Consider the following 27,846-nt stretch of genomic DNA (forward strand, 5'->3'; position numbering starts at 1 on the left):
AGTTTTGTTACTGCTCTGTCCGTCCCAACTGTTTCTTTCACTTTTTCTCCATCCAGAGGTAACCTATCTGGTATCCTTGTCTCCACCTGATGCCCGGAAAGAATCACTAGTTTTTTATGCCTGCCTCTTCATTGTTCTCCTTGTGCCAGTATGTTGATACTCAGATTCACCTTCTACATCTACATTAACATCTCCTTTATTTATGCCCCACCACCCGCTCTGGGTGCTTCCCAGTGTCTCCCCATCCTTACACAGCAAATACCACGCACACTTCCTTCATATCACCTGCTTTCCTCCACAGCCAGCCTCCCACAGCCAGTCTGTTCTTCCATCAAATCTTGTGCTCAGTCTCTTCCCTCACTTCGCAGGTTTCAAATTCCTCTCATTCCTTCCCCCATCAGACATTTCAAAGACTCCTAATTCAATGAAAGATGACAAGCTCAGGCCTCTTTCCCTGTAAATACTTTTCTTTATTTTCTCACTATAACCATTACTGCTGCTTTCAGCCTGCTGCATCCATCCCCTCTGGGGCTGCCATGATTTCCTTCTCTTTCTCTTTTCTCCTCTCCTCTGCACCGCCTATCTTTTGAAGCCTTCCCTTCCAAAAGAACACTTGTTTTGTTTCAGCGCGCTGCCTCTCCGGGACAGATGCCTACTTTGTGTTTGAAAGAGCACTTGCCATGCTGTGGGCATAAACAGATGAGGAACTGCAGATCTGACACCGTGACTGCAGCAAGGTTGACACAGAACAGCAACAGGGAGGCTGTCCTAGGATGGGCCATAGAGAGTGAGATGAAAAATGCAGGATCCTAAAAATCTCCAGTGGACATGAACACCACCCAGAGCCTTACCTTCTCCCACCATGTAGCCTTTCGCTGAGTTACGAGCTGGTGCAGTTGGTCTTGGAGAGCCATTAGATCTCTGGATAATCTGTCCATTTGCCCAGTCAGCTTGTCAGCCCAGGGGCAGCAGGAGGTCACCTCTGGCAGCCTTCTTTTCTCTCCATGAGCGTCCTGGGCCTCCCATATATTTCCCTCTTCAGCCATATTATCCAACACAGTTTCCTAAACAAAAAACAATAAAAGTTACTTTTCAGCAGGAGCTAAAATGGCTCCCCCCATCCTCCTGGTAATTCATAGCTAGGAGTTCACTGCTGCCATCTCAATATACGGTTGCTCCACAATTTCAGAGTTATTTTAAGAGAGAACCTCCTCAGTTCACTATAACATATTTCCAAGTTAACAGAAAACTTATGTTGCTAACCTAGTTAATTTTGGAAAGCACTGCACAGTCAGCTACTCTCCACTGCACTAAAGTATAAAGTAACACTCATGAGATGGAGGTGATCAGCACTGCAGCAGCTCTAGGTATGCCCTTCCTCTCAAATTCTGAGGTTGGATGCACTTCTATGGCTTTTTGTAACAAAGTGATGACCAGGACGGAGGTACATGCTCACACTGTTTGGGAGAGCCCCACCTGCTCTAACACCCACAGGTGCCCCTGGAAAACTCCACAAGTTGAGGAACATCCAGAGATCCCTGCTCCAGGCTGATCAGGAACTGGCAGCTCTGCTTGACCATGACCATCTAGCTGGTTTGATAATTAATTGTGCAATTGCCTTCTGAGATAGCGACTGCCATTTCAAATGCTCAAGGAAAAAAAAAAAACCAGAAGCATTTAAACAAAACATTCAGAGTCCATCTATACAGTCTGGTGCACAGATTGTGCAGAAACACAATTTTCAAGCCAGAGTAGCACAGCATAACTAAAGGACGCAGGCCTCACTCACAGAGTATTAAATATTTATTTCCATACTGTTATCAAGAAGACATTCAATAGGAGAGGTCATAATCTCTTTTAAGGACATAATTTGCATTCAAAATTATCTTTAGCAATTGAAGAAGTAATTTAAGAACACTGGCAGGAAATTCAGCAGTTGAGCAGCGTGGTCTATACACGAGCAAGGAAAAACCAAGTGGATAATTACTGGCACAGCAGCAACACTGCTGGATGAGACGTCAGAGAGCCAGAAGTCACCGATGTCACACTGTTAAAGTCAAGCACCATGTCACAAAGTATAAACACAAGTCTCCGTGACAGAAGAGTGCTGACTGTAATGCTGACATACAGGTGAGGCACTTGAAGTTAAACACAGACAAATGGGAGGGAAAGTCCCAGATGAGAGCAGCAACAAACATCAAAAGCTGGAATGAATGGCCTACAAGGACACATAAAGACATCAAAACTTTTGCTTAGCCTAGAAACAGGGACTGGGAAGGCAGTGACATGCTAACAGCCTTCACTTATATAAAAGACTGCTATAAAGAGCATAGGAATTTTTATTTTTTCCCTTCTTTCTCTCTTTTCTCAGAAGGTAGGTTAAAAACTCTGGCTTAATTCACAGCAAGAGATTCTTAGGCTCATGCAAGAAAAAGCTTCAGAAGACAGCTACAAATGGCATAAGGCACCCTGCAAAACCTCCTTTCTAGGCAACCGTTGGTACTGGGAATTGGCACAAAGCAGCACTAAGGGCAGCAGCTCCTGCTGACCCATGGCCCAGCTCATGAGAATGCAGACATGGTAGGGACATTGACAGGATAACAAACTGCATGGATATAAAGCAAAGGGGTGTGGTTTTTTGGGAGGTTGGGGGTTCTTCTGTTTATGCCTTATTTTGAAATTCATTAAATGACAGAATTGTAAAGTAACATTAACATTTGGACAATGTTCTCAGGCACATGGTGGGATTTTTGGGTTATCTTGTGCGGGCCAGGAGTTGGACTCAACGATCCTTGTGGATCCCTTCCAATTCAGGATATTCTGTGATTACTGCAGTCATTCCAGTTCCTGCAGTGATGTCATGCTCTGTTGTGTTCCTGCCCACCACCATCAGAAGAACTGGCAGCAGCTATGCAAGAACCATCCTATCCCTCAGGTCAGCAACACAAAACACAAGTTTGGTAGAAAGAAAACTACAGTCTTTTCAAAGCACATCTCATTCTCATACTGTATCTCATTCTCATCCTACTGCATCCAGGAACAACCACCATCAGCAGTGACACAAAAGGCAAATTCACCATCCAGCACATTGAATAGTTTAAAAAGATGTGTTGGTCAAGTATTTATTTAGGACTTAGCTCCAGAAAGCAGGCTAACACTCTCCACACTCTTCAACATGTCAAAGGCAAATGTTTTTGTGGATACACAGAAATACTTGCAGTTGTATTTTATCTATCGGGAGCCAGGCCTGTGCTAATTTGATGCTTTCCAAAAAACCCTAAGATGGTAAACATGTAAAGCAAAACCCATTAGATAACTAATGAAAATTGGAAGTACCCTTCAAGACAGGTGAGGTAATTCCACACTGCTCTCTGCCTTGCTTTTAGTGTAGAAGGCGGCATATGGGTAATTAGCAGTCAGCTCACCAATTCTCAAAATTTTGTAAGCTCATACAGCTAATGTGGTGTGCTAAAGAATTATTTCAGCAACACTGAGTGGGCAAAAGTCGTAGAGAGAAGTGAGATGGATGGCATCGTTTGCACTCACTTGAGAAATCCTAAGATGCGCAGAGAAAGGGTTATTGATTTTCTTATGTTCATTCAACACAGTTCAAGGGGAAATCAGCAATGTCAACACACTATTTGGCTGGGAAAAAATGAAGTTGTTTTCAATATCAGCTGCCTGCAAATTTAGTTGTTCTCAAGACTGCAATAAAGCTTAGAGGCCCTCTTCTGAAAAGCCATTTAATTTTACCAAAGTGTGCGACTGCTATGTTTAAAAACTATTAAAAAGATGAAGATCAGACCTTTTAATTTGTGTTAACTATATGAAATTCTGCCATTCTGCCCTGCAATTTCTCAACTCTGCTGGGTGAGTCCTACTGAAGAAAACAGGAATGAAAAAGAACTATGAAAACATTCCTTACTTTACCAAGACTTTTTTTTCCCTTTTTCTCAAGTGCTGTTGAACAGCTGGTTGCAACATTTAATTTTGTGGGACTAAAGAGCCTTTGGAAGTAGTCAGCTATGCTGAAGTCAAGAAAGCTGCACCCTTCAAAATCAGTTTGATTCATTACCATCCACTGCCAGTAAACTGGTTCCAGTTGCTTCCACTCCAAAAAGGCTTCCAGCTGCATGGTTTCAGACTCCAGGAGATGTAATAGCTACAGGAAAGGAGACAAAGGAAAGGAAATCAGGTAATGTTGGTCACTTCAGAACTACATGAAATGTGTGCTGGGCCTGAAGTACAAAAACAGTGTGAGTGGTACATGGGACAACTCTGGGTGACTTCACAAGAACATTGTAAAAGCAGATGGGGAAACATGAAGTGAAACACTTCTTCCAGCATCACTGATTGATATCCCTCACGCCAAATGTACCAACTTCTTCAGCTTTTCTACACATAAATGTGAGTTTCCATATTGTTTGGAGGTATCAAAGAGACGTGCTTAGGTGAATGACCAGCTTCAAGTCTTCTATGCTTTTTGATTACCAAAATAAGCTGTTTCTCCGAAAGTATTTTTCCGCATCTATCCTTTCACTCTGAAACAGCATGGAAGAACTCACTCTAAAATGTTACGTATTTTATAAACTGTCTGATCTGCTGCATGAGGTATCCCTCCCTTTGCCTGAGAGCACTCAAAGGAGAGATGTTGCATTATAGCCACGCAAATTATAATTTTTTCACAAATATATACATGATACACATATATGTACACACATATGCGATGAAGGAGACATTCCAAGACTAAATATTTATATATCAGAAAAAAAAAGTTCTTGTAAAGAATGATAACACGAACAAATTTACTATAAATCAGAGCTCACCAGCTTTAACAATTTTTGTTCTGACCATATATTTGAAATGAACAATTTTAACACCAATCTGACACCAAAGGCAACTTCTTAAGATGACCACAAAGAGTGTAGTGCCTTGAGGAGCATGGAAAGGACCAGACCAGTACCAGCTAAATCCATCTTGATGCCATGATGATTTTTTGCCTTTTCTTTTATACCCCTTTTATACCTTTTTATAACTTCTGTATTGGTAGGTTTTTTAGCCTACATTCTTAGACTTATTTGTCAAGCTAGGAGACATTTTAGAAGCTTCATAGTTAGGGATCAGTGTGCCCCAGACCCCAAGGTCCTCTCCAGAACACATTCTATAAACTAAGATAGAACCATCCAGGGGAAGGTTCCTTGGGGAGGGGGGGGCTCATTCAAGCCTCTCATTGGGGAATCTTTGATAGGTATGCTAATTAGTAAGACCTATAATGTTAGATCAGATCTATCAGGTGTGTGCATTGCGGGGTGCATTTCGGCGCATTCCACCTGGATGTGGTGCACCTAAGGTTTCTCAAAATAAATACCAAGGTAAAATCCCTTTTTCCCTTCTAACTGTGTTTGATTCTTGATTTTAAGACCAGGAAAAGGCATCAATCTAATACAGACAACTAACTATCTTCTGCTAGCTTTGTTTGCTTTAGTTACTTAGTACATAACATAATTTAAGTAACTGCAAAGTCTGAGTTGACTTTGCAATTTTATTATGCAGGTATTACTTGAAGATAAAGGAACCAAAGAAAGGAAACCACTTTGCAAGAGTAACTGCTGGAAATTATAAGCAGTTTGCTCTAAAACACGGCTGGATCCAAAATACAATTATTACACATTTGCTCACACACCAGACACTTGGCATTACGCTTAATGACTCTGCTAGTTTCAAGCTCAGCTGGGATATAAAAGGTGGAAGAATGGGGTTCTGTCTCCTTTTTTCTTTTCTCCTTTTTTTCTTTTTCATAGGTACATCTACAGCACAAATGGCTTACATTATGGAATCTGAAGCTTGCAATAAAACCCAGCCAAAAAGTTGATTAAATATTCAGGGAACAGCGAAGTTACTTGACTTTAAAGTAGCTTTGTAATGTGGTCACGAGCTGCATGTGAATGCAGTATGAACATGTCTTATTACAGCTAGAGAGGGCTGAAAGTTGGAATGGGGAGTTTTTCATTCTGAGCCTTCAAAAAAAGAATGATCTTAATAAAAACACAGTCATCATCTTTATTCTCACTAGAATGTTAGAAGCGCCATATGCCACTTGGTTTCACAGCACAACTGAAAGGGTATGGTTCTGAAACTTCACCAAACCTCTGAAGGATCTGCTGGAGTTAACTGACTTTAACAAGAATCAAAGCTTCCTGAGCAGTCTCCTAATCTCAAACCCTTTGGGATCTTTTGTATTTAGGGGCTTTTGTTGCCTTTTTTTTAACTGCTTCATTAGTTACACAAAACTTGAACAGCTTGTGTGAAAGCATTCATCTGACTCACCTACTTACAGCATCCTCACCTTTCACTAAGGTATCAACACCCTCAGAAATATCAGGCCAGCAACTGTGTGCTAGCTTGCTTCAGCCATAAATCAGTAAAGGGATGACTACAGCCATCCCAGGAGGACAGTTTCCAGCATAGCTGGAATACACCGTGGCAGCCTCAGGCAAGCCTGCAATAGCCAACATTTGAGTTTCTACCCTGAGGGACTTTAGGCACTGCTCCTGAATGCCAATATCCTCTGCCATCCTCTGTATGGGCCTTGCAAGGCTTTGATGTTATTGCAGCACAGAGAATAAAGCAGAACACAATAAAAAATAATGTACTACAAATATCCTTGAGACACCCTAGCAAAAATCATAAAAACAAATAAATGTTCAAGGTTGGGAAGGGACAATGGATTGTATGTCCATGTGCCTTGAATTTGGTCACAAGGACAGCCTCCACATGACCCAGGGGTGACAGGTTTTCACTCAGACATGCCTGCACTTGGGAATGAACATTTCTGTTAGGCAGCTTCCTTCCCCCAGCCTCATCCTCTGCACAAGCTTCTCACAAGCACTTCGTGTTCTTTAACAAACTCTGCTTTTTGTGACTTTGAGGTGTACATTTTCTTAGGTCACACATCACAGTCATACCAGAGCTGGTATTTCAGAAACCAAAGCCCAAATTGTACCTCTGCATTTCCCCCCCACCACAGTACCTTTACTTGTTCATTTACCACCAACAAGAGTTCACATATGCCATGAGCAGTTCCACTTCTGCTGCTACATGAACCTCTCAAAATGTAAAACAAATTCCTGAGCTGTAACTAAAGCTACCTGCCCATTTTCAATGAACTAAGAACCCGATACTGTCATGCCTCCTAATGAAATTTAAAGACTGAAGTCTGTAGAAGAGCATCAATATTTTTTCATTAAGAAAGTGAAGCAGGAAGTCAAAAATGTGCCTCACGTGGGTATCTAAGTGATGCTTAAGGATAATGCCTGAAAATTGTGTTTCGCTCTACACAAAATTAAGACAACAAAATCCATTTCCTTCATTCTTCTGGAGGAAGTTATTGCTCTAAAATATTTACACTGACTGAAAAAGTAATGACAAATTCAAACTGCTAATCTCTGTGGCAAGGCAATTCCATAATGACTGCTGAGAGCAAACACTTTGCAGTAACAACTTCTTTAAGCCATTGTAAAGAAACCACCCCTGGTGCAATCAACAGCTTTGCTATAGAGGGTAAACTGTGCCTAACTGAGCTGCCCCAGAGCAGGCTGCCAGGAAACCTCAGTGTGATGCAGAAGAATTCTAGCTCTGTAAAGAGCATGCCTTGCTTCCTCCGGCACGTGGTTGTGACCTCCAAAGCCAAATATCCAGCATCCAACCCAGATCACAGGCCTCAGGAAACTGTGGGAGCTTCAGCTGCAAAGTCTGAGATGACAAGGTGGTTTTGGATACTTCTCTAGAGATATTCAAAAGCCATCTGGACACAGCCCTGAGTAACGTGCTCCAAGGGACCCTCCTTGAGCAGGGAGGTCAGACCGGCTGGCCTCCAGTGGCCCTTTCCAACCCTACCCATTCTGTGATGCTCAGCAAGAGGCCAAAGTTGAATCTTCCTCAGGATCCACAAGTATAACTCATATGTTGTTTAAACATATTTGTAATTACTTTTTCTGTAGAGATATTAATCTCTTTCACATTATTTACCACCATATTACAAAAATCATTAGTGCCTGTAGACTGTTACGGAAATCAATATTTAATAAATTTGCAGCATAATGCTCCCTTTTCACGGGCTCAGTTCCAGAGAGCTCCCCACAATAAGTATTTAATCTCTGATGCCCACAGTTCATAATTCAACTACCACAGCACTGACGAAACTATTTTTAATCAAAAATTGCTCTGCCTAAATGTTCAGAAAATCATTTTATTGTTAGACAGACAAAAAATGGTCTTTCAGCAATAAATTCTGTTTCTTGGCTCAGAGACAAAACTCTGCTAATTCATCACCATTCACATACGTCTGTACACAGTAAACTTGCATTGGACTCCTGAGCCCTGCAAACCTCACTCCAGATGCCAACATCTCTGGAGAATTACTCAAGGCTTGAGACAGGGTTGGCTTAGTAGGAAAGCTTATATGGGGAAACTATCAAGACTATTCAATGATTATATTTGTTTAATAGGAAATTGCTTTATTCACTGTGCACTTGGGTAATTTGAATTCTAGTTCTGAATATCTCACAGCCACAGGAGAGAAGCTAAGTGGAGAAGTTCATTCTAAAAAAAATGCAAAGAAAAGAGGTAAACAATCATGAAAGTGACACAATTTACACTAACAGAAGTAAATCATAACTGGGACTAAGGCTTTAGAGACCTAACTGAGCATCAAATGAAACAAAAAAAACATCCAACACATCTTCTCCTCTACCAATAGAAAACTCCCTTAACTGAAAAAACATGCAAACCTTGACAAATGAGAGTCTCTCAGCAGGCAGGCCGCTAGGTGGATGGCATTTGGTTTAAAATGGCACACACTGCCCAAATTGCCTTTGGCAGGGCTAAGTTTTGAGACCCCCTTCACCAAAAAACCCCAGAGAAAATCTCAGTATCACAACCATCTCAGGCTGGGACAAACAAACAGTGTAGGTGGACACACTCAGTGCTCCAAGTTTCAGTTCCACATTGTGATTCTTCCAGAAGCAAAGCTGGTTTAAGACATTGCCACACATCCCTTGGAGGCTAAAGCAAAAATAAACAGGCCTGAAAACTAGAAAGTCACGCTGGAGTAGTGTGAAATACAAGCAGCTGAAGAGCAAAAACCTTCAGAACAATAAGCAGCCTCTAGCCACAAGGCAAATAAAGACTGTCCCTAATTTGTCTGCCTGTGAAATATCATGAGACCCAAGACACAGCAGGAGAAGCACTGCAGCCCAACCATCACGAGGCAGTGGATCTGAAAGGCTCTTGGAGAACAGAAGTGGATGAGAATTTCTTCCAGCACCAGCTATGGATCCCATAGGGACCTTGACCAACATCCCAGCAGGGACAGGAAAAGACCTCTGGCTCCAGAAAATAGTATTTCTGTGTCTGATGAGCACCACCTCTTTTGGAGTTGTAATTTTGGGGGGTGGTTTTGTGCTACAAGGGCAAGCGGGACTTGAATCTTTTGCAGAAGACACAATACATAAAATACAAAACACAGCAGCTTTGGGTGCAGGAGTATAATTCCAGATGCTTTGATATGTGCAAGATCTCCAACACCTAAATCAAAATATGTAACTTTTCCACCCACCAACGCCAGTTTTATGCCACCACAGCTCAAAATTCAACTGAGCTATCTCGGTTTCACACTGCTGAGAGCAGGAAATCAAACCACTAGTTAAAAACTTAAATGACAAAGATCATCATTATAAAACATAATTGCTATTTGTGGAGGGATTCAGAAAACAGCTGTTTAAAATGCAACTGAAAGAAAATTAAATTTAAAACAAACAGAATGAGGCATTTGGCAGATAAAAATTGTATTACAGCTTTCACATTGGTAGGCAATGAAGTGGGATGCATTAATGGCATTCATTTGCAGAGGAACGGGTCAATGAATGGACTGCTTGGCATTTTCCCTATGGAAACGGCATGTATTAAAACATGGCAAAAATACCAGGAAAAAGAAGACTGAAGTTTTATACTTCAGCAGCCAGGATCAATACATGTAAGAATGATTTTCTTACCCTAAATGTACCAATGATTTTGGGTGCCCAACCTGGCATACCTGAAATGCCAAATTTTCAGGCAGTACCAAATACTTTTAGCTCAGTTAAAGCACATCCAGTAGATACCAAAACTCACAATTTACTTTAGAGAAATCTCAGCGAGAGGATTTCAAAGAAAAGCATCAAATTGTATCACAGTACTGCCTGACAGCTGTTATTATTGTACTGCCAACCAAAACCCCCATGCAGCTGATGTCAAAAAAAGACCATTATTCTTCTGCTTTTATTCAGACTTTCTGTACACAGAACAAAGCACTATCCATACTCATTTCTTTCCTTTCCTCCCCCCCATACACTCACCCATTTCCCTGTATTTTTAACAGGCCACAGAAACACACATAGAAATCAACAAGAACAAGCAGTTTCTAACTTGTTTAACTGTTCTGAATTCAGAATTGATGCCACGCTTCTGAACAGCTCCAATATCCTGGGTTCCGTGCACTTCCACACAGGGTGTAACTACACCAAGAAGTGCTGGTTATAGGAGGAGCATCCCTGTGTGTGTACGTGCCTTGTTTTCCATGCACCTGTTCCATGGGTGTCCTGACCTTCCACAAGCACCTGCCAGCTAGCTCTCTGCCACGTTCTTTGCCTGCACACCTGTAAGGACCAGGTGGTCCTTACCCCAGGACTGGATGAGCAGCGACATCCAGACTTCCCCAGCTGTGCCTCAAGGGAGACAGGACAGAGCTGCACAGCTGCACCTGCACTCCCAGGACACCTTGAGATGGGTATCATGATGAGGACTGGCTTGTACAGCACCCACAGCAACAGAAACCCAACCTCTAAGCACCAACAAATATAAATGTTAAATAAAATTGAGGTCTTGCCCAAAGACAGAAAAAGAAACAAAGACGAATGGTTTCCGCCATCAGACACCCAACAGCACACAGAATTATCACAGGTGTTCATCTTTGTTAAACAATTAATTTAAAAAATTATTCAATATGCAGATTAGTCTAAGCTTGCAGCTTGATATGAGTTACAGTTTCTCCCAGCCTAGCTCTTTGACAAGCCATCATAGACTATTTGTGCATGCAGGTATTTTCACACATTTTAAAATGTTACTGACTAGAGAAACTACTAATTTAAAGTCTGCTATAGTTTCTCATGTCAATTAATTTCTCTTGCTAGTCTCTTTCACACTTCTTTAAATTAAGCGACAAACATTTAAAAAGAATCACAAATCCAAAATCTCTCTCAAACCATGAGTAACAGCTGATTTTAGAACTCTATTTCCTTGGCTATTTAAAAAAACAAAAATACCTGCCAGTAGAGCTGAGTTAACATTATGGGCCAATTGCACACAAAGTTTAATTTTACAAGGCTGTAAAAACAGCTCTACCAGTCTCCTCACAATGTGAGCTGCAGTCTCACATCCAGAAAAACAGTTCAGTTCAGCTTTCCAGTAACAGTTCAGTTGTGGCCAAAGCCATTGTAATATATGGATTTAACTGCAGTCTGCTTCTTTAATCAGCAATGAGGCTGGAGAACACAGTGGTCCTGCCTTGCCTGACTTTCTGGATGGGTTAAGTGTATTTTTGATTCCGAGGTGGAATGCAGGACAACACAAGGTCCCAGTTAGGGATCACAAAATGATCATAGTTCTGGGGCACTTCAGGATCAGCCTTCATCAATAGCTGTACTGTAAGAGAAGAGTGAGAAGCCTGGGGTCCCTTTTCTGTCAGAAGTTGGTAACTCATTTCTCTTTCATGCTCTTTCTAACAGCATGAAAACAACAACAGTGAGTACTCCACAAGCAGCTCTGCACTATCTAGCGGCTACTGTTAGCTTCAAGGCACAATTCAAGAGATGAGTCAGGAGTCTTTAGGGTCCTCACCCCAATTTTTTTCCTGATATTTTATTTGTTCCTTCAGGGAACAATCCAATACCCCAGTTAAGATCCACTAGGCTGCACCAGCAAGACCCTTTCTGACTCCATCACCAAAAACTATCAGCAAGTAAGCTACTCTCACTCTGAGGTCTCCTCCAACAGAATGTTAAGAGGCAGCATAGCATGACCAGGGGATTTTGATGTGGATACAAGACACACCTCTCACCACACCAGCCTCAGCTGGTAAGTGGCAATTCCATCTTCAGCTTACAGGCATCAAATATGATGCTGGTACAACCTTTGCTGTAGCACTGTGTGAGCCACAGTGCCTGCCTGTCCTCCCTGTGTTGACCCAAAGCATCACCTGAGCTGGACAGCTTGCTCCCCACACTGGGTTTGCTGGCCCTTCCACCAAAGGAAAAAAAAAAAAAAAAAAAAAATCGAACACCAACTGATGATAAAATACCTCAGCCTTGTCTCTCCAGCTTATTAATTCCAGCTGCATTGTCTCAGGTGGAATTATATTATAGTATATCACTGTCATCATCACTGTCACAGCATTCAAATTATGTTAAGTATGGCATGAAACAAGCAAAAGCACAAAAGCAGCAGTGATGCTCAGTATCATTCCATCGGTTCTGCTGCTGGCAATCACAACCAAGCGTTCATATCAGTGCAGTATGTATAGACTGTGTGTCAGAGACACCTTCCTTTCTTAGGGTGTAGGAGTCTAACATATTGCTGCTACATAGTCCAACAATTTATGGAGTCCATGATAAACCACTGCATCATTTTTCAAGGTCCAAGAACTCTATAAGCTTGGTCAGTAAAATGTACTAAGCAATAACTCATCCCCAAAAAAATGGTGATGGCAACTACAGAACTGCAGCTCTATTAACTCCTTTTTTTTTTTGTATGGATAAGTTTAGCTGAAAGCAATATTAGTGACAAATTGCAGCCTGGGGAAATTTTCAGATCAAGGTAATAATGCTATGAGGTAGAATGATTTGCTTTAGTGTTGCTATATAATGCTGCCAGCTCCCTCCAACTGGACACTAACTGCAGCCAGAGGCCACCTTGCTTAAAAAAATATCTAAAGAAATATTTTAGCACTAAACCTGTCTGGAGTAATAAAACAAAATAGAGCGTCTTTCCCAAGAAGGGGCACTGGGAAAGTGAAATTGGGTAGAAAGTTCAACAACTAAATGATTCATGGCTGGTGACAAGCTAGTGCCTGTGAGATGAAGGAGCTGGTCTCCTGCTAACACTGCTGAACCACATTGGTGGGAAGGAACCTCTGGAGGTCTCTAATCCAATCTCCTGCTCTAAGCAAGGTGCTCAGGACTCTGCCCAGCAAGTCCTGAACATCAACAACGCAGCAGTCACCCCTGCTCCAGGATCTGGTTCCAGAGTCTGATCAATTCATGGGAATTTTTTCCTGTTTTACCTGGCCAGAATTTCTTGTGTTCTAACTTGTGCCTGCTGCCCCTTCTCCTGTCCCAGTGCACCTCTGCGAAGGGCTTCATCCATGCTCCAGCTCTGACCACCTCAGTGGCCGTACTGGATTTGCTGCTGGTGTGCCACTGTCCTTGTGCTGGGACAAGGACACCAAGCACTCAGGTTCACGAGCACTGGGCAGAGGGGCAGGATCCCTCCCTTTGCCCTCACAGCATTCCAGCTAACAGTGCCTGGGATGCAGTCAGCCTTTGCTGCCTGGGCACACTGCTGACTTCTGGGCAGCTTACTGCCCACCTAAGCCCCCAGGTATTGTTAAAGAGTACTGGACCAAGAGCTGATCCCAGAGGGACATCACTAACAGCCAGTTTGAGCTCAGTGGCCCAAACAATTTTCCACTTGCACCAGCGCTCACTTGTCCAGCCCACCTCTAACCAACTTGGCTATAAGGATGTCAGGATTTTCCTCGAGTGATACACAAACACAGGCACATTCTCTGTGCCTACCTGCCTTTCTCCAAGCTCTTTAATTGCATGTCTTTGCCTCCTCCTGGGATGGGATACTCCATACTGCTTTGAAAGAGAACCAGCAGCAGGATCCGAGGGGACTGCAGAGATGGAAAGTGCCTATCCCAGAGCAGGTGGAACTGAACCAACTGGGAACAGCAGGCATCAGAGGAGCAGAAACCATCTGATGCCACAGCCAGTTGCAGGGAAGGAGGATTCTTTTGATCACATTCACCTTTTGAGATTTAAAGCAGGTTAGCTCCTGTAGAGGTTTCTTTCTACAGCATGAGGAAGTGTCATTCATACATTCCTAGCCTCTCCAACCTCCCTAAATTTACTCTCCCATAGGTATCCTTTCTCCTGTCATCAAGCCTGAACTTCCACTCTGACCTCCACCTACTTTGTGGCTCTGGATGGTGCTTGTCCATCTTCCAGACAGGATCTGGAAGCCAAGCCCCACTGCTTCTGGAGGGTGAGTAAAACCTCCAGCAGCAGCACAAAAGGGATCAACAGGGAAGTTAGGAGAGGAGTTCCTCACCCAAAACAGCTGGTCCACTGCCTGCCCCAAGAGGAGACCACACAGAGCATTCAAAGGCAAGTCACTTATATAAAACTTTTTTCAGCCTTCCCTTCTAAAATTGACTTGAATCTGCTTTAGAAACTCCCACTACACATTATCTCACACAATTTGACTCCTCTTGCTTCCACAGTGCACAGCAGGCCAAAGATTTCCACCTTCTTAAGAAGGATCAGGAACTTGGCTACAAGCAGACAGTGTCTAAAAGCAGCTTTGAAGCCATTCAACCTCCTGATTTTACACGGATGACAAGGGTTGAATCTGTTCTGCCTCATTTTTGCAAATGAGTACCTCGATCCACTGTTGTCAAGAGGTTTTAATAACTCCTACAGCAAGCTATGTTTTATGTGATAAATGTCAGGAAATGAACTGAAAACCATTTGCCTACAGCATTTCGGAAGGAAGATGACATGGCAGCCTACCCTCTCCTGCTGTAAAGTGAATCATTAAAAAAGGCAGGAATAACATTCTTTGTTCCTGCCATGTAGCACAGGGTGGGCAGCACATACTGTCACTGACAGCTCCTTTGCTTTCTTAGCACTTATTCTTGCCTTGTGAAGAAATGTGAGGAAGAAAAATTGTATCTGAATTGCCCAGAGTTTTTTGGATTTCTGTTTTAAATTGTTTTCTCAGTAGCCACTCTCCTAGTCTACAGGAAATATGTAACAACCACCAAACCACCCTTTTGTAAGACAGTACTCACTGCTGTTCCAGTAAGCATCAGCCAAAAGGAACAAAATACACCAGAGCTTTTTCCAATTCTAACAATCTTCAACATATCAAGCTTCAAACCAACAGAGCCTTCTCACAGAAAAGAAATGAGTAATAAGTATTCTGAATTTTAAAGGTGATCAAGGCAGTCCCACTAAGAAGACCACAACACTTAAATGGATTGTGTTGAGCATCCTCACACACATGTAAATGTGGATTTCCAACAGAGTTTGTCCTCCCTGGAGGCTCTGAAACTCTACCTATCCCAGCACAGCAATTTTGCCGTGCCCAGCACCACAGCACCACTCTGCTCCTGACATTACACCAGCAAAACACCAAACTAGAGACAGCTAGAGAGAAAGAATAAACCTTTCAACCAACACAACCCACAGAGGTTTAAAGCCAGTTTTTGCTCTGTAATTCAGCTTAGCAATGCCAAGCACCAAGGAGAAAGCAGCAGCCCAGGAGTCTCCCACGGGGTCAGAAAGTCAGCTCAGGAGAGGGTTGCCAAAACAGTCCTGACCCTGCTCATCATAAAGCAGCATCAAGGGTATATTTCATTTTAGCCTGCAGGTTAAACCCATCCTTACAACCTCCACTCCTCCTTTCAACAACCATCATCACAATTTGAGTACTCTGGATCATTCAGCTCCCTCAAGCTTTCTTGTGTGAGCCTCCAGGCCTCCTGCATTTAGGTGCTGGAGCCCCATATATAATGCAATACATCATCAGATCTGCTCTCCTCTGCAATATTAATGCCAGCTCCCATGTTATTTCTCACCAACCTGACTACCATGCATGTAAAATGTCTAAAGTAACTGTGGTTGGAAGAGCAACACAAAACATTAAGTCATTTAACGGGGGGAAAAAAGCATTGCCTTTCACTGGCAGTGTTGTTCAGAGCACATGGCAGTAAGCGTGCTTTACACCTCTAATGCACAACCCAGCAGGAAAAATGCTAAAGTTGGAAACTGTAGCATTCAAAGTTAAAAAGTGCCAGAATTCAAGCTGCCTGAACAACACTAGTTTGACCCTCCCACATGTATAAGGTCTAGAATTATGCAACCAAAATGTTTCCCTTCATCATCTGTCTCACCAAGGGCACAGACTGGCTGGTGCTCACTCCACATGCTATTCCTTTTCCTTTCAAATGGCGCATTATTCTGTTTGTTCTTCAGAGGGAAGCCATAGCCTTATTTGTCACACATCATTCAAAACCCATTCTAAAGGCAGAATTTTTATCTTGAAGATAAACAAGTTATCTTCCCTAATGACCCATGTGAGACGAGATAATAGCATTGCTGTCGTGCAGCAAATGGGAAATGAAAACAAGGAGGTGTAAGTAAAATGCTTCCATTGCTTTTGGATGCCTTAACTGAGACTTCCAAGACATGATTTTCAGGAAATTTAAATGTTACTGTAAAGCACTTCATGGATACATCTACCCAGCATAGCTCAACAACTTGCAGGGATGGTTCGGGTAGTTGTCACTGAGATCCTGAGCCAGCCTTGACCTTCCTGTCTACATTCAGCCCCTTGTGCCTCGGTCTGTTTCTTTTCACGTGTACAATACGAATTCTTTCACATCAGAGCTACCTTGCTTCCACAATGCCCTCATTCAGGCTCCTTTTCCATGGGTCTCTCCCAGCTCCTGACTTCATTGAACAAGAGCCAGAGCAAAAAGGTTCTTCACTATCCATCCCATCCCCTTCCAGAGTCCTGCTTCAGCTCCCAGTCTGCAGCTCCTAACACAGTCCACATTCCCTGTGTTCTGCAATGAATATTGGAATAGTTCAGTAAAATCAAGTTAAAGACAGGAAGAGAGGAAAATACTTTAAAAGGGCAAAGCATTTGCTATTTTTATTCCAAGTACTGTGGCGAGCATAATTATGCAAATTCATAAAACTTGTCATAATTGACCTTTTCAAAACATGTGTGTCCATAGGCCTAACATACAGTTCTTTGGTGAACCTTGAAATTTATTAAAGGTCAGCAGCTCTAGAACCTAATTTAATTTCATCATTAAAGAACTTATTCAACATGCAGCCATCACCAATCATCAAGGAAAAACAAATTTGCTTAAAAACAGGTAAAAATTTTGATGCATTGGACTAGCAAAACCTGTACCTGTAAAAAGTTGTACAAGAAAATAAAAAAAAAGACGTTCTTGCTACAGAACCTATCAGTTCAGTTGTTGTTCTGAAAATTTAACAATGCCAAAATCCAAAGATTCTGGTCATCTGAAGCCCTGGAAGCAGCTCTGGTAAACGGTCAGGAGCCACTACTGATTCAAACTAAGTTAATTCTGGCAGTGTATAGAGTAAGATTAAAATCTCATTGTGTTTAGATTCTCCAGGGCTTGGCCGTCTCTTCTGTGCTACTGCTCCAAGAACTGTCACAGACCTTCATGCTCCTTTGGGGAAGATTGTTCTCCACCTTTACAATCTCATTTGCAGCGACAAGATCTCTCTCCACCTCGAAAACTGGTTCTTTCTGTGAAGAGCTCACACAGACCCTGGCACAACGCCTGGTAAAATGAAACTCCATGAAGATTTCGGTGACATCAGGACTGGCCAAGGAAGGATTTTGGACAGTACAGGCACAAAAAGAAAACCAAAACAGGGAAACCCCATGTTTTCACAAACACTCACAAGCCCCAGTGCAGTTACTCTTATGCTGTATTATTTTTTATGCAGGATCCACTTGAGAAATTTCAAGTACTTTTTTTTCTTCCAGGAAAGTAAAACACGATGACAAATAGGCAAAGCTGTCCTTAATTAGAACAGCAGTTACAACACATAATACTGATCCTGTTCCATGACAGAAATGACAGAACTATGGCTTTTACCAAGGGAATGAAACAATAAACATATAAAAACCTGAGGGCCAGATCAAACAGAATTAGTTGCCAGAGCACCACAGACATGAATCTATGACAATTTATACCAATGAAGGCAGTTTGTCCTTGAAGCTCAAGGTCAGTTTTTCACTAAATACCAAATCTTTTTTCTGGAATTTACATGCAGTACAAGCCTTCATTTCCTGGCTTAAATCTTCTACCCAGCAGCATCACAGACTATAGGATGCATGTAATTTTTTTCCATTGGTATCTACACTCCAAGAAATGTGTTGCTTCAACTGCTTCTTGTACAACAGATGGAAGGACATCATAAAATATCAGATGGCTCCCTAACAGGCTCTTTGAAATTCAAATAAGGTTACACATCCTTCACCTCACCATACAAGACCACAACAGGGTTGATTACAGAAATACTAGCACGGGTCTGTGTCAAATCAATAATGTGACACGGTGTCAAGCTTATCAGGGGGGTTTAACTATTTATTTTCATTTAGCACCTGCCTGCAGCGCCTGTCACCACCAGGAACATTCCAGGAAGTCCCAAACAACCAACACAAGGACACCAAATATAGCCTGGGACACAGCAACTGGAACTATCTTGCCATAGTTATTCCATTTTCATCCAAAAGGGTGAACAACCTGGGATCCACTTCTGCAGATAATGCAATAGCACAGTAATTATTCAGCAGCCAGACAAATAACCTGTATTAGCTGACAGACCTCACTTTTGCAGCTCTGCCCTCACACACATTCCAGGAGATGGTGCTGTCCCTCGGATGCACTGAAATCACTGGTTTCTCTTTGCAGATAAAAACTTCAGCAGATCAGGGGCACTTTATGCAAGTGCACAAGCCCAGGACACCAACTGAAGACTCAACTTTCATGAAAAGTAACTGATAAATGCACATTCAGCATTTCTGAAAACTCCAATTCTATCAGCTCTTAATGCTTCCAATCAGAATGCACTTGTTCTGGAAAGAACAGCAGCTCTTTAGTGCTTTGCATGAATTCAAGCCATGGGCTATTACTCACAGAGAATAAACCTGTTGTGTCACCCATCTGTAACAGCCATCTGGGACAGATGTTTTAAAAGGAAACTGCCACAAGATTTAGGGTTCACTATCAACTTACCTTACACCTTGATCAGTTACCCCCTGAATGACACAGTAAGAAATTATGGACCCCACCTGATTGAAGGAAGCAATACAGATTCTTTACATTGGTGTCCTTCCCTGATATATCAACAGTCCAGAAAGCAGATCAGTGCTGTGCCTGTACCATCCTATCCCATCCTACTCAATCCCTGCTGCTTGGAGAGCTAAAGCTCAGTTCAATTTTTTATGGGCATAGAATTGACCATATATTATGTATGCAAAGTCAGACAGCCCATTTGTTTGCTCTTATTTACTTGCTACAAAAGAACCTTAGTTTCTTAAGCCAAATAAATCACCTTTAAAACATGTTAATGATCAACAAACATAAACATTCTTCATAAATTTCTGAAACAAAATTATTAACTATTCACATCCAACTTCTATAAATTTCATTGCACGTCCATCTGGCAGACAGCTGCATTATTTATTTGCTGTCACACTCAGTAAATTGATTTACTGGCATTTAAAGGTGTCATCTTTACTCATTACAATTTCAATGATCACTCCAGCACTGCCAGCATTGCACCAATGACCTGAGTTTCAACTTTTAATCTCTACTACGATTGAATTTCACGTACAAAACAGTACATGAAGAGACAGAGGAAACTGAAGGACTTGGGTGCTTTGATTTAAAGTTCACTGATCTCTGTACAGTAACAATTTGATGAGAAAGTTAATTTAATGACTCAAGTGCAACATACACTTTTTTGAGCCCAAGGTAAACTTCAGACCTGGCAACACTGCTGTGCAGAATTAAGATAAAAGGACTTGATAGACAAGAGGAATGAGGCCGCATGCTTGGAACGGATTACTGCCCTGGAAAGCTTGGGGCAAATGTTGCTTACCCTGAGCCACATCATCTGCATGCTCTCCCAAGTATGCTGCCCAGATATATCAGCTACAGTGCCAGAGACCAGAATTCCATTCCTGCTCTGGAGATATTTCAGGCAGGCAAATAGCAGCAGCCCCCCATCTCACCCCACCTGGCAAGGGGAACCATTTAAAAACAAGCAGTACCCATCAGCTTGGAAAATGCATCAAAACACAAGATATTCAAGATGCTCTAGACTGTGTTCTAGGACACTAAGTGATAAGTACAAGAGATTTTCCAGAAAAGACACAATGACCCCCCCCCAAGCTCCCTGTGGCTGTCCCCAGTTTGTGTGCTCTAGCACAGCCTCAGGCAAACAGCTCCAGAACCATCCCCACTGACTGAGGCACTTCCAGTGCTTCCACTGGAAACTGAACTCCAGCTGAAATAACACCACCTCCCCTTCACTGACACCCCCAAGCAGCATAGGAACTAAACAGAGCAGTGACCTGCAACTCACAGCCACACACATAGATATAACCACAGCCAAACCGCAGGGAAAGTAGGAGTTTTGATCATGCCTCACTAGAGAAAAATATAATTAAAACCATTAGCTTTGGAAAACTTCCAGCCCTATGAATCTGACAAAGACATTTATTTTGATAGAAGAATAATAATGTCCAGTAAAATCTCTGTACATAAAAGCACTAGAAGTGTTTTATAGTCAAAAATCCAAGGAAAGAACATTTTAAATAAGTTAATGTGCATCTCCTACAGAAAAGGAGCAGCGTGACTTTCACATTTCATAAAGTAAAGCTTGACTTCACAGCTATCTGTATCCTATCACACTTTTCCTGTCAGACTAAACATCTCTTGTTTTGATGCAAGTAGAGCAACTTATCTCACAGGGTATTTTTAATGAAAATGAACTCGAGGCTTAAACAAGAAGAACCCAAATCCCTTCTGTGATAGCAAATTTCTGACGCTTCGATCCACTTTGCATTGCTATGCTTTGAAGGATGCCCAAGATGAGAAGGAATTCATAACACATCCACCAAGAGGGGGGCATTACAGTAAAGCATATTGACATGCTTGCTCTTTTTATTGATCCATGCAGCAGGTTCTTACTGGAGGTAACATTAAGAGAAATGTCTCGTTTACTTGAAAAGAAAAAAATAATTTCACAGTTTTTGGATAAAACATTTGGCAGAGTGCTGCCATCTGCACCAATATTTGAAAACCGAGCTATTCAAATATGCATGATTTACTTAATCTTAGCAAGATATTCGAAAATTAGAGGCTTTTTATTACACTTTCCAAAGCTTTTTATTACACTTTGCATATTGAGTATTAGATCCATCTGGAAAAGTGACACTCAAAACAACAATGCCTTTTCAAGTTCATACCACCTTGTTGTATCAGGCTCTTCCTACATACTGAGCATATGAGTTCCAGAAGCTACTTTTGAGAAATAAGGGTAAGGGGAGACAAAATCTACAAAGAATGTTCAAATGGTGACCCTAAAAATTAGAAGGCTCTCAAAAATGTGTATATTCAAGTGTTGTGATGATTTCCTGCCAATTTCTCCTGTTTATTTTAGAATCAGGCACAAGAGAGAAGCTTAGAACTCCTTTCCTGAATAGGTTTGAGAGTTTTAAGAGGTTAAGAATTTCACAGCTGATTATACTGACAAACAATTCCAATTTTGGATCAGTGCAAGCAGTAAGCGACATAAGAAAGGAATTTCCAACACACGTGCGCTGAAGCTGAAGCCTGTTTGGGATTGCACCTGTCAGAGCCCAGAAACTGGAGACAAACTGTGGCCATTCATACTTTATTTAAAGAAAACATCTTCTGTCACCCTGCCTCTCAGTCATCACCCTGGTTTTGTTTCATGTATTTGCTGTTTAAGCCTGGGAAAGGGGGAATGAAGACTTCTTTGATTTTAACTAAACAACACAGCTGCCCATTAAACCTTCTTGACTACAGCACTCTACTGAACCCCAATGCTTACAATACAGAAAAATTCCTTCCATTTTATCCTGAGCCTCCCCTGAACAGAACACCTGGAGCAGGCATCCAGGAAAGGGAGCAGAATGCAAGAAAAAACTCCTGGACTGATTCATTAACAAAGTCATCAAAACCAGATACCAAGAGTATCATTAAGCTTTATTGTAACAGATCAGTGACATACTCAGGGTAAGGCTTTGGGATAAAGGTAGTTCCAAAGTCCTTCTGCACAGCCTAGAAGTTTCTAATAGCAGCCTGCCAGACCTTTACAGACATTTGCTAAGATCTGGAAGACTACAGACTTCAGAGCAATGTGCTGCTGTGTTCTGAGCTGTTGAGCAAACCACAGGAGGGGGACTGCAAAGCACAAGTGAAAAAGAAATCTCAAGCTGACTTAAAGCCATTTGCTCCAGAAAAACAATAGTTTTCCCAGAAAATGTTCTAAGATGACTCTTACCAAGAGGCTGGATGTGACCCGTTCATCCAAGAAATGCTCAGCAATGAAAGATTTACATGCACTTTACTTTAGGGGCTTTGAACATAAAACTTTCCTCCCACCTTCAAATCTACTTTCCTGAATTTCTTTGTGCGCAATATTTACAATGCCCACTTTCATTCTTAAGCAAGCAGCAGGAAGAGTATCTTCTTTGAGCAAACAGGTTTGGACAGACTGGAGAAATTTGCCAAATATTGATTTTGCTAGGGATGAGCTTGAAATTTCCATCTCATTTCAGCTTCACACAAAATGAACTTTTAGAAACTGATTTTTTAAAACAAATGTGTTATACTGTATTAAAAGAAGTTAATTAAACTACTTCAAATAATGAACTACCTATGATAATTGAGAGGAGCAGGAATTTATACTTCAGGGTAAAACAGTACACTGGGAAAAATGATGTTGTCCTAAGAGGTTCTGTCTTGCTCGGGCAAGGCCACAGGCAGACATTGTGCCTGACTGGCCCAGATGTGGTTACTGGCAGGAGACAACAGCAAGTCAGCCAACTTATCTAGAGTGTTTTAGTCTACAAGCCTTTTCTCCAGTGGCACTTTCAGACAGGGTTCTTCCCACTCCTTGTCTGTCAGGTTTTATAAACTTAGCTTAATACCTTTGGGTTTATGTTCTATCAAACCAGACTTGGTGAATACAAATAAGTGAAGAAACTGAAAATTCAATATATAAGCCCTTATTTCTGCTGGAAACTAAGTTTAAAAAATGTTATAAGGAATGCAGTCTTCACAGTGTTTGTGTAAAGCATACTGAGCATCCAAGAATTACAGGAGAAGCATTACCTGCTTGTAGTTCTCTGGCTGTCTAATGAGATCTGTTTCTGTGACAGAAAAATGTCCGAGGATCTGGTCCATGTGGGAGCCACTTGTGAATAAATGGATCTGGAACAGATTAATTAAAAATATATTTGTCAGTGCAAGGACCAGATCATTAACATCATTAACTACCATCCAACAGCTGCGTGGATTGGAATGTGATGTGACCAGTGGTTACAAACCATTGCCAATGGACATGTACAAGTGTAACTACTATCATGAATACAGCAGCTCTTTTTAAAGCAGCCAGAATGGGAAGGATGAACATGCACCACAATCATCTCACAAAATGGTCCATCTGGTAGTGTTGCCAGAACGACACGCAGCAATTGCAACCACTGCTGCCACAGTACTGTGCTGAAGGTTTCTCTTTTCATCCTGTCTTAAAAGCCTTTTTCCTTACAGTACACATGGTCTTGTGCGTGGCATGAAAGGAGAAACCATTTACACCGACAGCAGCAGTCTTAAAAGAGCTAAAGTGTACTCTCAGAATAATTCCTATTTCTTTCTTTAAAGCAGAAAATGCTACCTAGTTACAGTAAGGTTCTCTTTTGCTGCTCTATACTGTTGGCTTTTGCTTACCAAGACCTTGTCCCAGCTGCACTGGTGATAGTATGATCAATTACTGGATGAAGAAGCCTCCCAAGTTAGTCAAGGGAACAATAAAAAGCAATTCCTCCTATTCAGAGCTGATCCCTTTGTTACTGTAATAACTGCAGCTGCCAAACAAGATAGCAGTGCACATTTGTCAGACAATCACTCATATTTCATTAATATTTCTGCCAGAAGACAGAGAATGTTTCCTGCTTTTCTTCCTTTATTCTAATACGAACTTTTTATCACACACTTGGGTATTGACAACTATTTTAAAGTTGACAGGCACTGGGTAATTATCAACCCTTCCGTGAAACTTCAGAATATTTTAGCGTTCCTTTCCCAAAACTCACTGCTGGTGACAACCATCTGTCACATGTGCAGAGCTATGCGAGTTTAAAAATAAAAGAGCACCTCCCCACACAATGTTCTTCCTTTCCACTTGCCACTCCTCTCCCTGCTGCATTCTTGCGTAACTCTGGCCGCCAAACCTTTGGGCCCCCAGCATCAGCCCCTTTTCCAAAGCAGGTGGCAGCAGCATCCCTGACCAAAGCCCAGAACAAATACACTAAAGCTGTAACAACAGAGGAATGAGGTGTTCCCCCGAGACCAGACTAGATGGACACTGGAATAATCCAGTATTTGTATTTTTGCTATCTCTTACAGATAACCAGGACACACTGCAAATAAAACAAGGTTTAAAGAGGGAAAGAGCACCAAGTTAGAAGTAGCAGGTGAGAGGGTGAGAGGCAGAACATGCATAGCTGTTGCTACTTGGCACTGGAATACCCCCAGGTGGAGGCAGGTCTGATTTAACCTTACACTAAGTTTGCAAGAGAGCACAGGCACAGACCCCCACTCTCAGCACCACTTCTGGGGAGTTCCCAGTACCAATTCCTAAATGCCCCTGAGCTCAGACAAGCTGCTCTCCCTGCAGGGCACCTAATTCACCTATGAGAAGATGAAAAGGGGGCTTACTCATTGGTCACACACATTTGCATGAGAGGGAAAAAATTCTACTGCATTAAAGAATGTGCTTCTGAGATTTAATGGCAAATTCACTTTGGGAAAAAAGCAAAGATTTTCATACCAAATAGACAAAAAATATATAAATAAACAAGGTAGCAATTCCCAGAGCAACATGGTAGATTTTTTTTATGTCAAGATACAGATGCACCTAACAATTGCAGTTTAGCTCACTCATAAATTACTGACAATGAGGTAATTACCCAGCACCAGTCCCTGCCCTCTATTATTCAGAGATCAAGACTTTGTCCTTGTCCCTTTACTCATACTACATCAGATATATAGATACAACCCATCCAATCCACTGCACCCATCTTATTTTATATCATTTATCCTAGAGGGGGCACAAGAAACCACTCCATTCATAAGTGGTAATTCCCAGTGCTGCTCTGCATTCTTACTGAAAATCCAACTCTTGCTTTTAGTTTCCAACCATATTAAAACCATTATTGTTGCTTTACCGTGATCTGATAATTCCAATTATGTTAAACTCTTCTTCAATCATCAAGAATTCCATTTAATATCATTTTGTTCTTACTAACCCACACACAGAGCCCATAATCAGATATTCACCTGCTTAAAAAAAAAAATCATCTCTGAACCTGATCTAACCCTCCACTACTTCAGGATGGAAGATAGCTGGAAATAGCCCCAAGAAATCCATCAGTTTTGCACAAACTCATCTGTTCCACTATTTTTCGTAACATGCTGATTGTGGCACAGTGCATTTAACAGAGCCCCCCAAAAATGAAAAGTTTTAAACTACACAGGTTCCTACCTGTTTCACTGAAACTATGCAAGGCTTCTCACTCATATTTTTTAAGGCAAAGTGATAACTTGAAGAGTAAATAAAAACAACTGCTCTCTCCTATGAATTCAAGAGAGATCAAAACCAGGCAGACAGATATTCTTCTGGCATTTGAAAGAAATAGGAAGAAAGAGAAAAGAAGGAACCAAGAGACATATCTTAACACAGTAATATTCTCCATGTTCCCATATATTTGAAGGCATATCAGGTAAATATGTACCACTGAGAATTTCAAGGGAATTATAATGGTATTACTACATTATACTTTCAAAGCGAGCCAACCTGTCCATGTTAAGAAGCCATTATAATGTTATTCAACAGCTCATAGCCTCAGGCTGCAAAATTCCTCAGAAACAAAGAGGTTAAGATTTCCCTCAAGAAGTCTTCCTCCTACAGCAGGACACATGTGCTTCTGTAAGCTTCAACGTGCCTTCTGGGAGCTGAAGTCACTGAAAAGCAGCTCACCAGAACAGTTAGCAAAGAGGAGCAGCCAGGGAGGCCAGCTAACGAGTGATTCCCAGCACAGAACCAGCTGTAGCTCCAGGGAGGCTTCCCTCTCTTGGGTACTGCAGAACTTCATCCCATCAACCTTAGGTGGCTGCAGGCAGCACAGAGTAGACAGAGGACCGACCCAGCAATATCCATACTGAAAAATACAGACTGGAAGAGCAGTCATCTTCTGAGTAAGAATGTATTTTCCAACTGTGCTGTGTTCTTCTCAGAAAGGCCGAAAGAGAGAAAATGGTATTTTAGAGCCCGTGTGAGTCACAGAATGACATCTGTGGAAGTGTCGTCACTAGTTGACAAAAATTACTGATCAGCAGTAAATAAAATTGTTCCACAGTTGAGACACATAACCTGGTAAGTTATTATTTTACAGAGCAAGTAAAACCCATAATTATCATTTTGAAGAGAAAGCCCTCTGTAAATCTGTCAGCATAATTAAAAAACATAACACCCATTAGCCTTTTGCATACTGTGTTTGTGGTTTATTAGAGAAAAGCAGCAGCTCATATAGAGGTCATACTGGGTCAGTTCAGTCTTCTAACACATAAAATAGTTTAAAAGTTTTAATATTAATGCAGTAGTAAAAACAATTTCTCTAGAAAGAGTCAGGAAATATCAATTATTGTTTATACAGCTGTTAAATTGTGTTATATTTTGTGTTACCATAAATGCTAACATTAATGTGGCACTGTACTGAAGTCCTTCCAAAGTCACTTCTACCTTTCTAGTGTCCTGCTTTTAATTCAGACTAAAATATAAACCAGAGCACTGCACTTTATTACAGCTCTGAACAGAACTCCCACAGCTGCACACATAATACCAGTGTGGGTTCACATATGGAGTTGGAGTAGGGCTCGGTTCCATTCTCCTTTGTGTGCCCCCATAGAAGCAGCCCTGACTGTGAGAATCATCACCAGCATCACTGTTGCCTTCAGTTTAGCCCAGCAATGACTGCTGGAGAAGGCAGTAATGGCAGCTTTGGGAAACTGGATGAACAGGAACATTCTCCCTCCTGCTTATTCCTCCAGATTCTGGAAATTGTGGTCCAGGGACCTGCAGCATAACTAACCTGTCTCTTGTAGTTGTCTGACTGTCCTAACTTCAGTGAACATTCTGCCTTAGATAGCCACAAAGGGGAAAAAAAGTCCAAGTTTATTTCGAAGTACAACTTCCACAGGAGGGTCATCATCTCTCATGGCCCCTGTCAACAAGTTTAGCATGTTGCCCGATCAGCACATTTCTTCACTACTTCAGTGCCTCACCTGGACCATTGAGAATATCTCTGTCTGTACTTGAGCTCCCAGGTCTGACCTGCTCTCAATTCTTCCTTGGACTCATTAACTGCAAGCTGAGGCACTGGAGCTGCCTAATGATTTGTTACTGTCAAGTCTCACATAAATCAGAGCACTGATGATGAGTTATGGAGGCATTTGCCTCACCTACTAGAAAAACCAGCATACCCTAAATAGAGGTAGTTTATCAGGAGGAGAAGATGCCAATCATTTCACTTGAGATTCACCTCTCCCAATCTCATCATGGTCTGTAATCACAGTCCAAAAAGCCAAGGACTGCATGG

General features: G+C 41.7%; 1 protein-coding gene across 1 annotated transcript in view; it reads right to left on the reverse strand.

Moving 5' to 3' along the window:
• The window catches only part of TEDC1 (tubulin epsilon and delta complex 1), a 67,894-nt gene that overhangs the window by 19,983 nt on the left and 20,065 nt on the right, over positions 1-27,846 (reverse strand). Inside the window, exons 5-7 of the mRNA XM_039556128.1 lie at positions 23,303-23,401; positions 4,076-4,162; positions 852-1,064 (exon numbers count right to left, since the gene is read on the reverse strand). Coding sequence (XP_039412062.1) covers positions 852-1,064; positions 4,076-4,162; positions 23,303-23,401 — 399 coding nt within the window. The remainder of the gene's footprint in view (positions 1-851; positions 1,065-4,075; positions 4,163-23,302; positions 23,402-27,846) is intronic.

This window comes from Corvus cornix, chromosome 8 (genome assembly GCF_000738735.6).
Source record: "Corvus cornix cornix isolate S_Up_H32 chromosome 8, ASM73873v5, whole genome shotgun sequence".
NCBI lineage: Eukaryota > Metazoa > Chordata > Aves > Passeriformes > Corvidae > Corvus > Corvus cornix.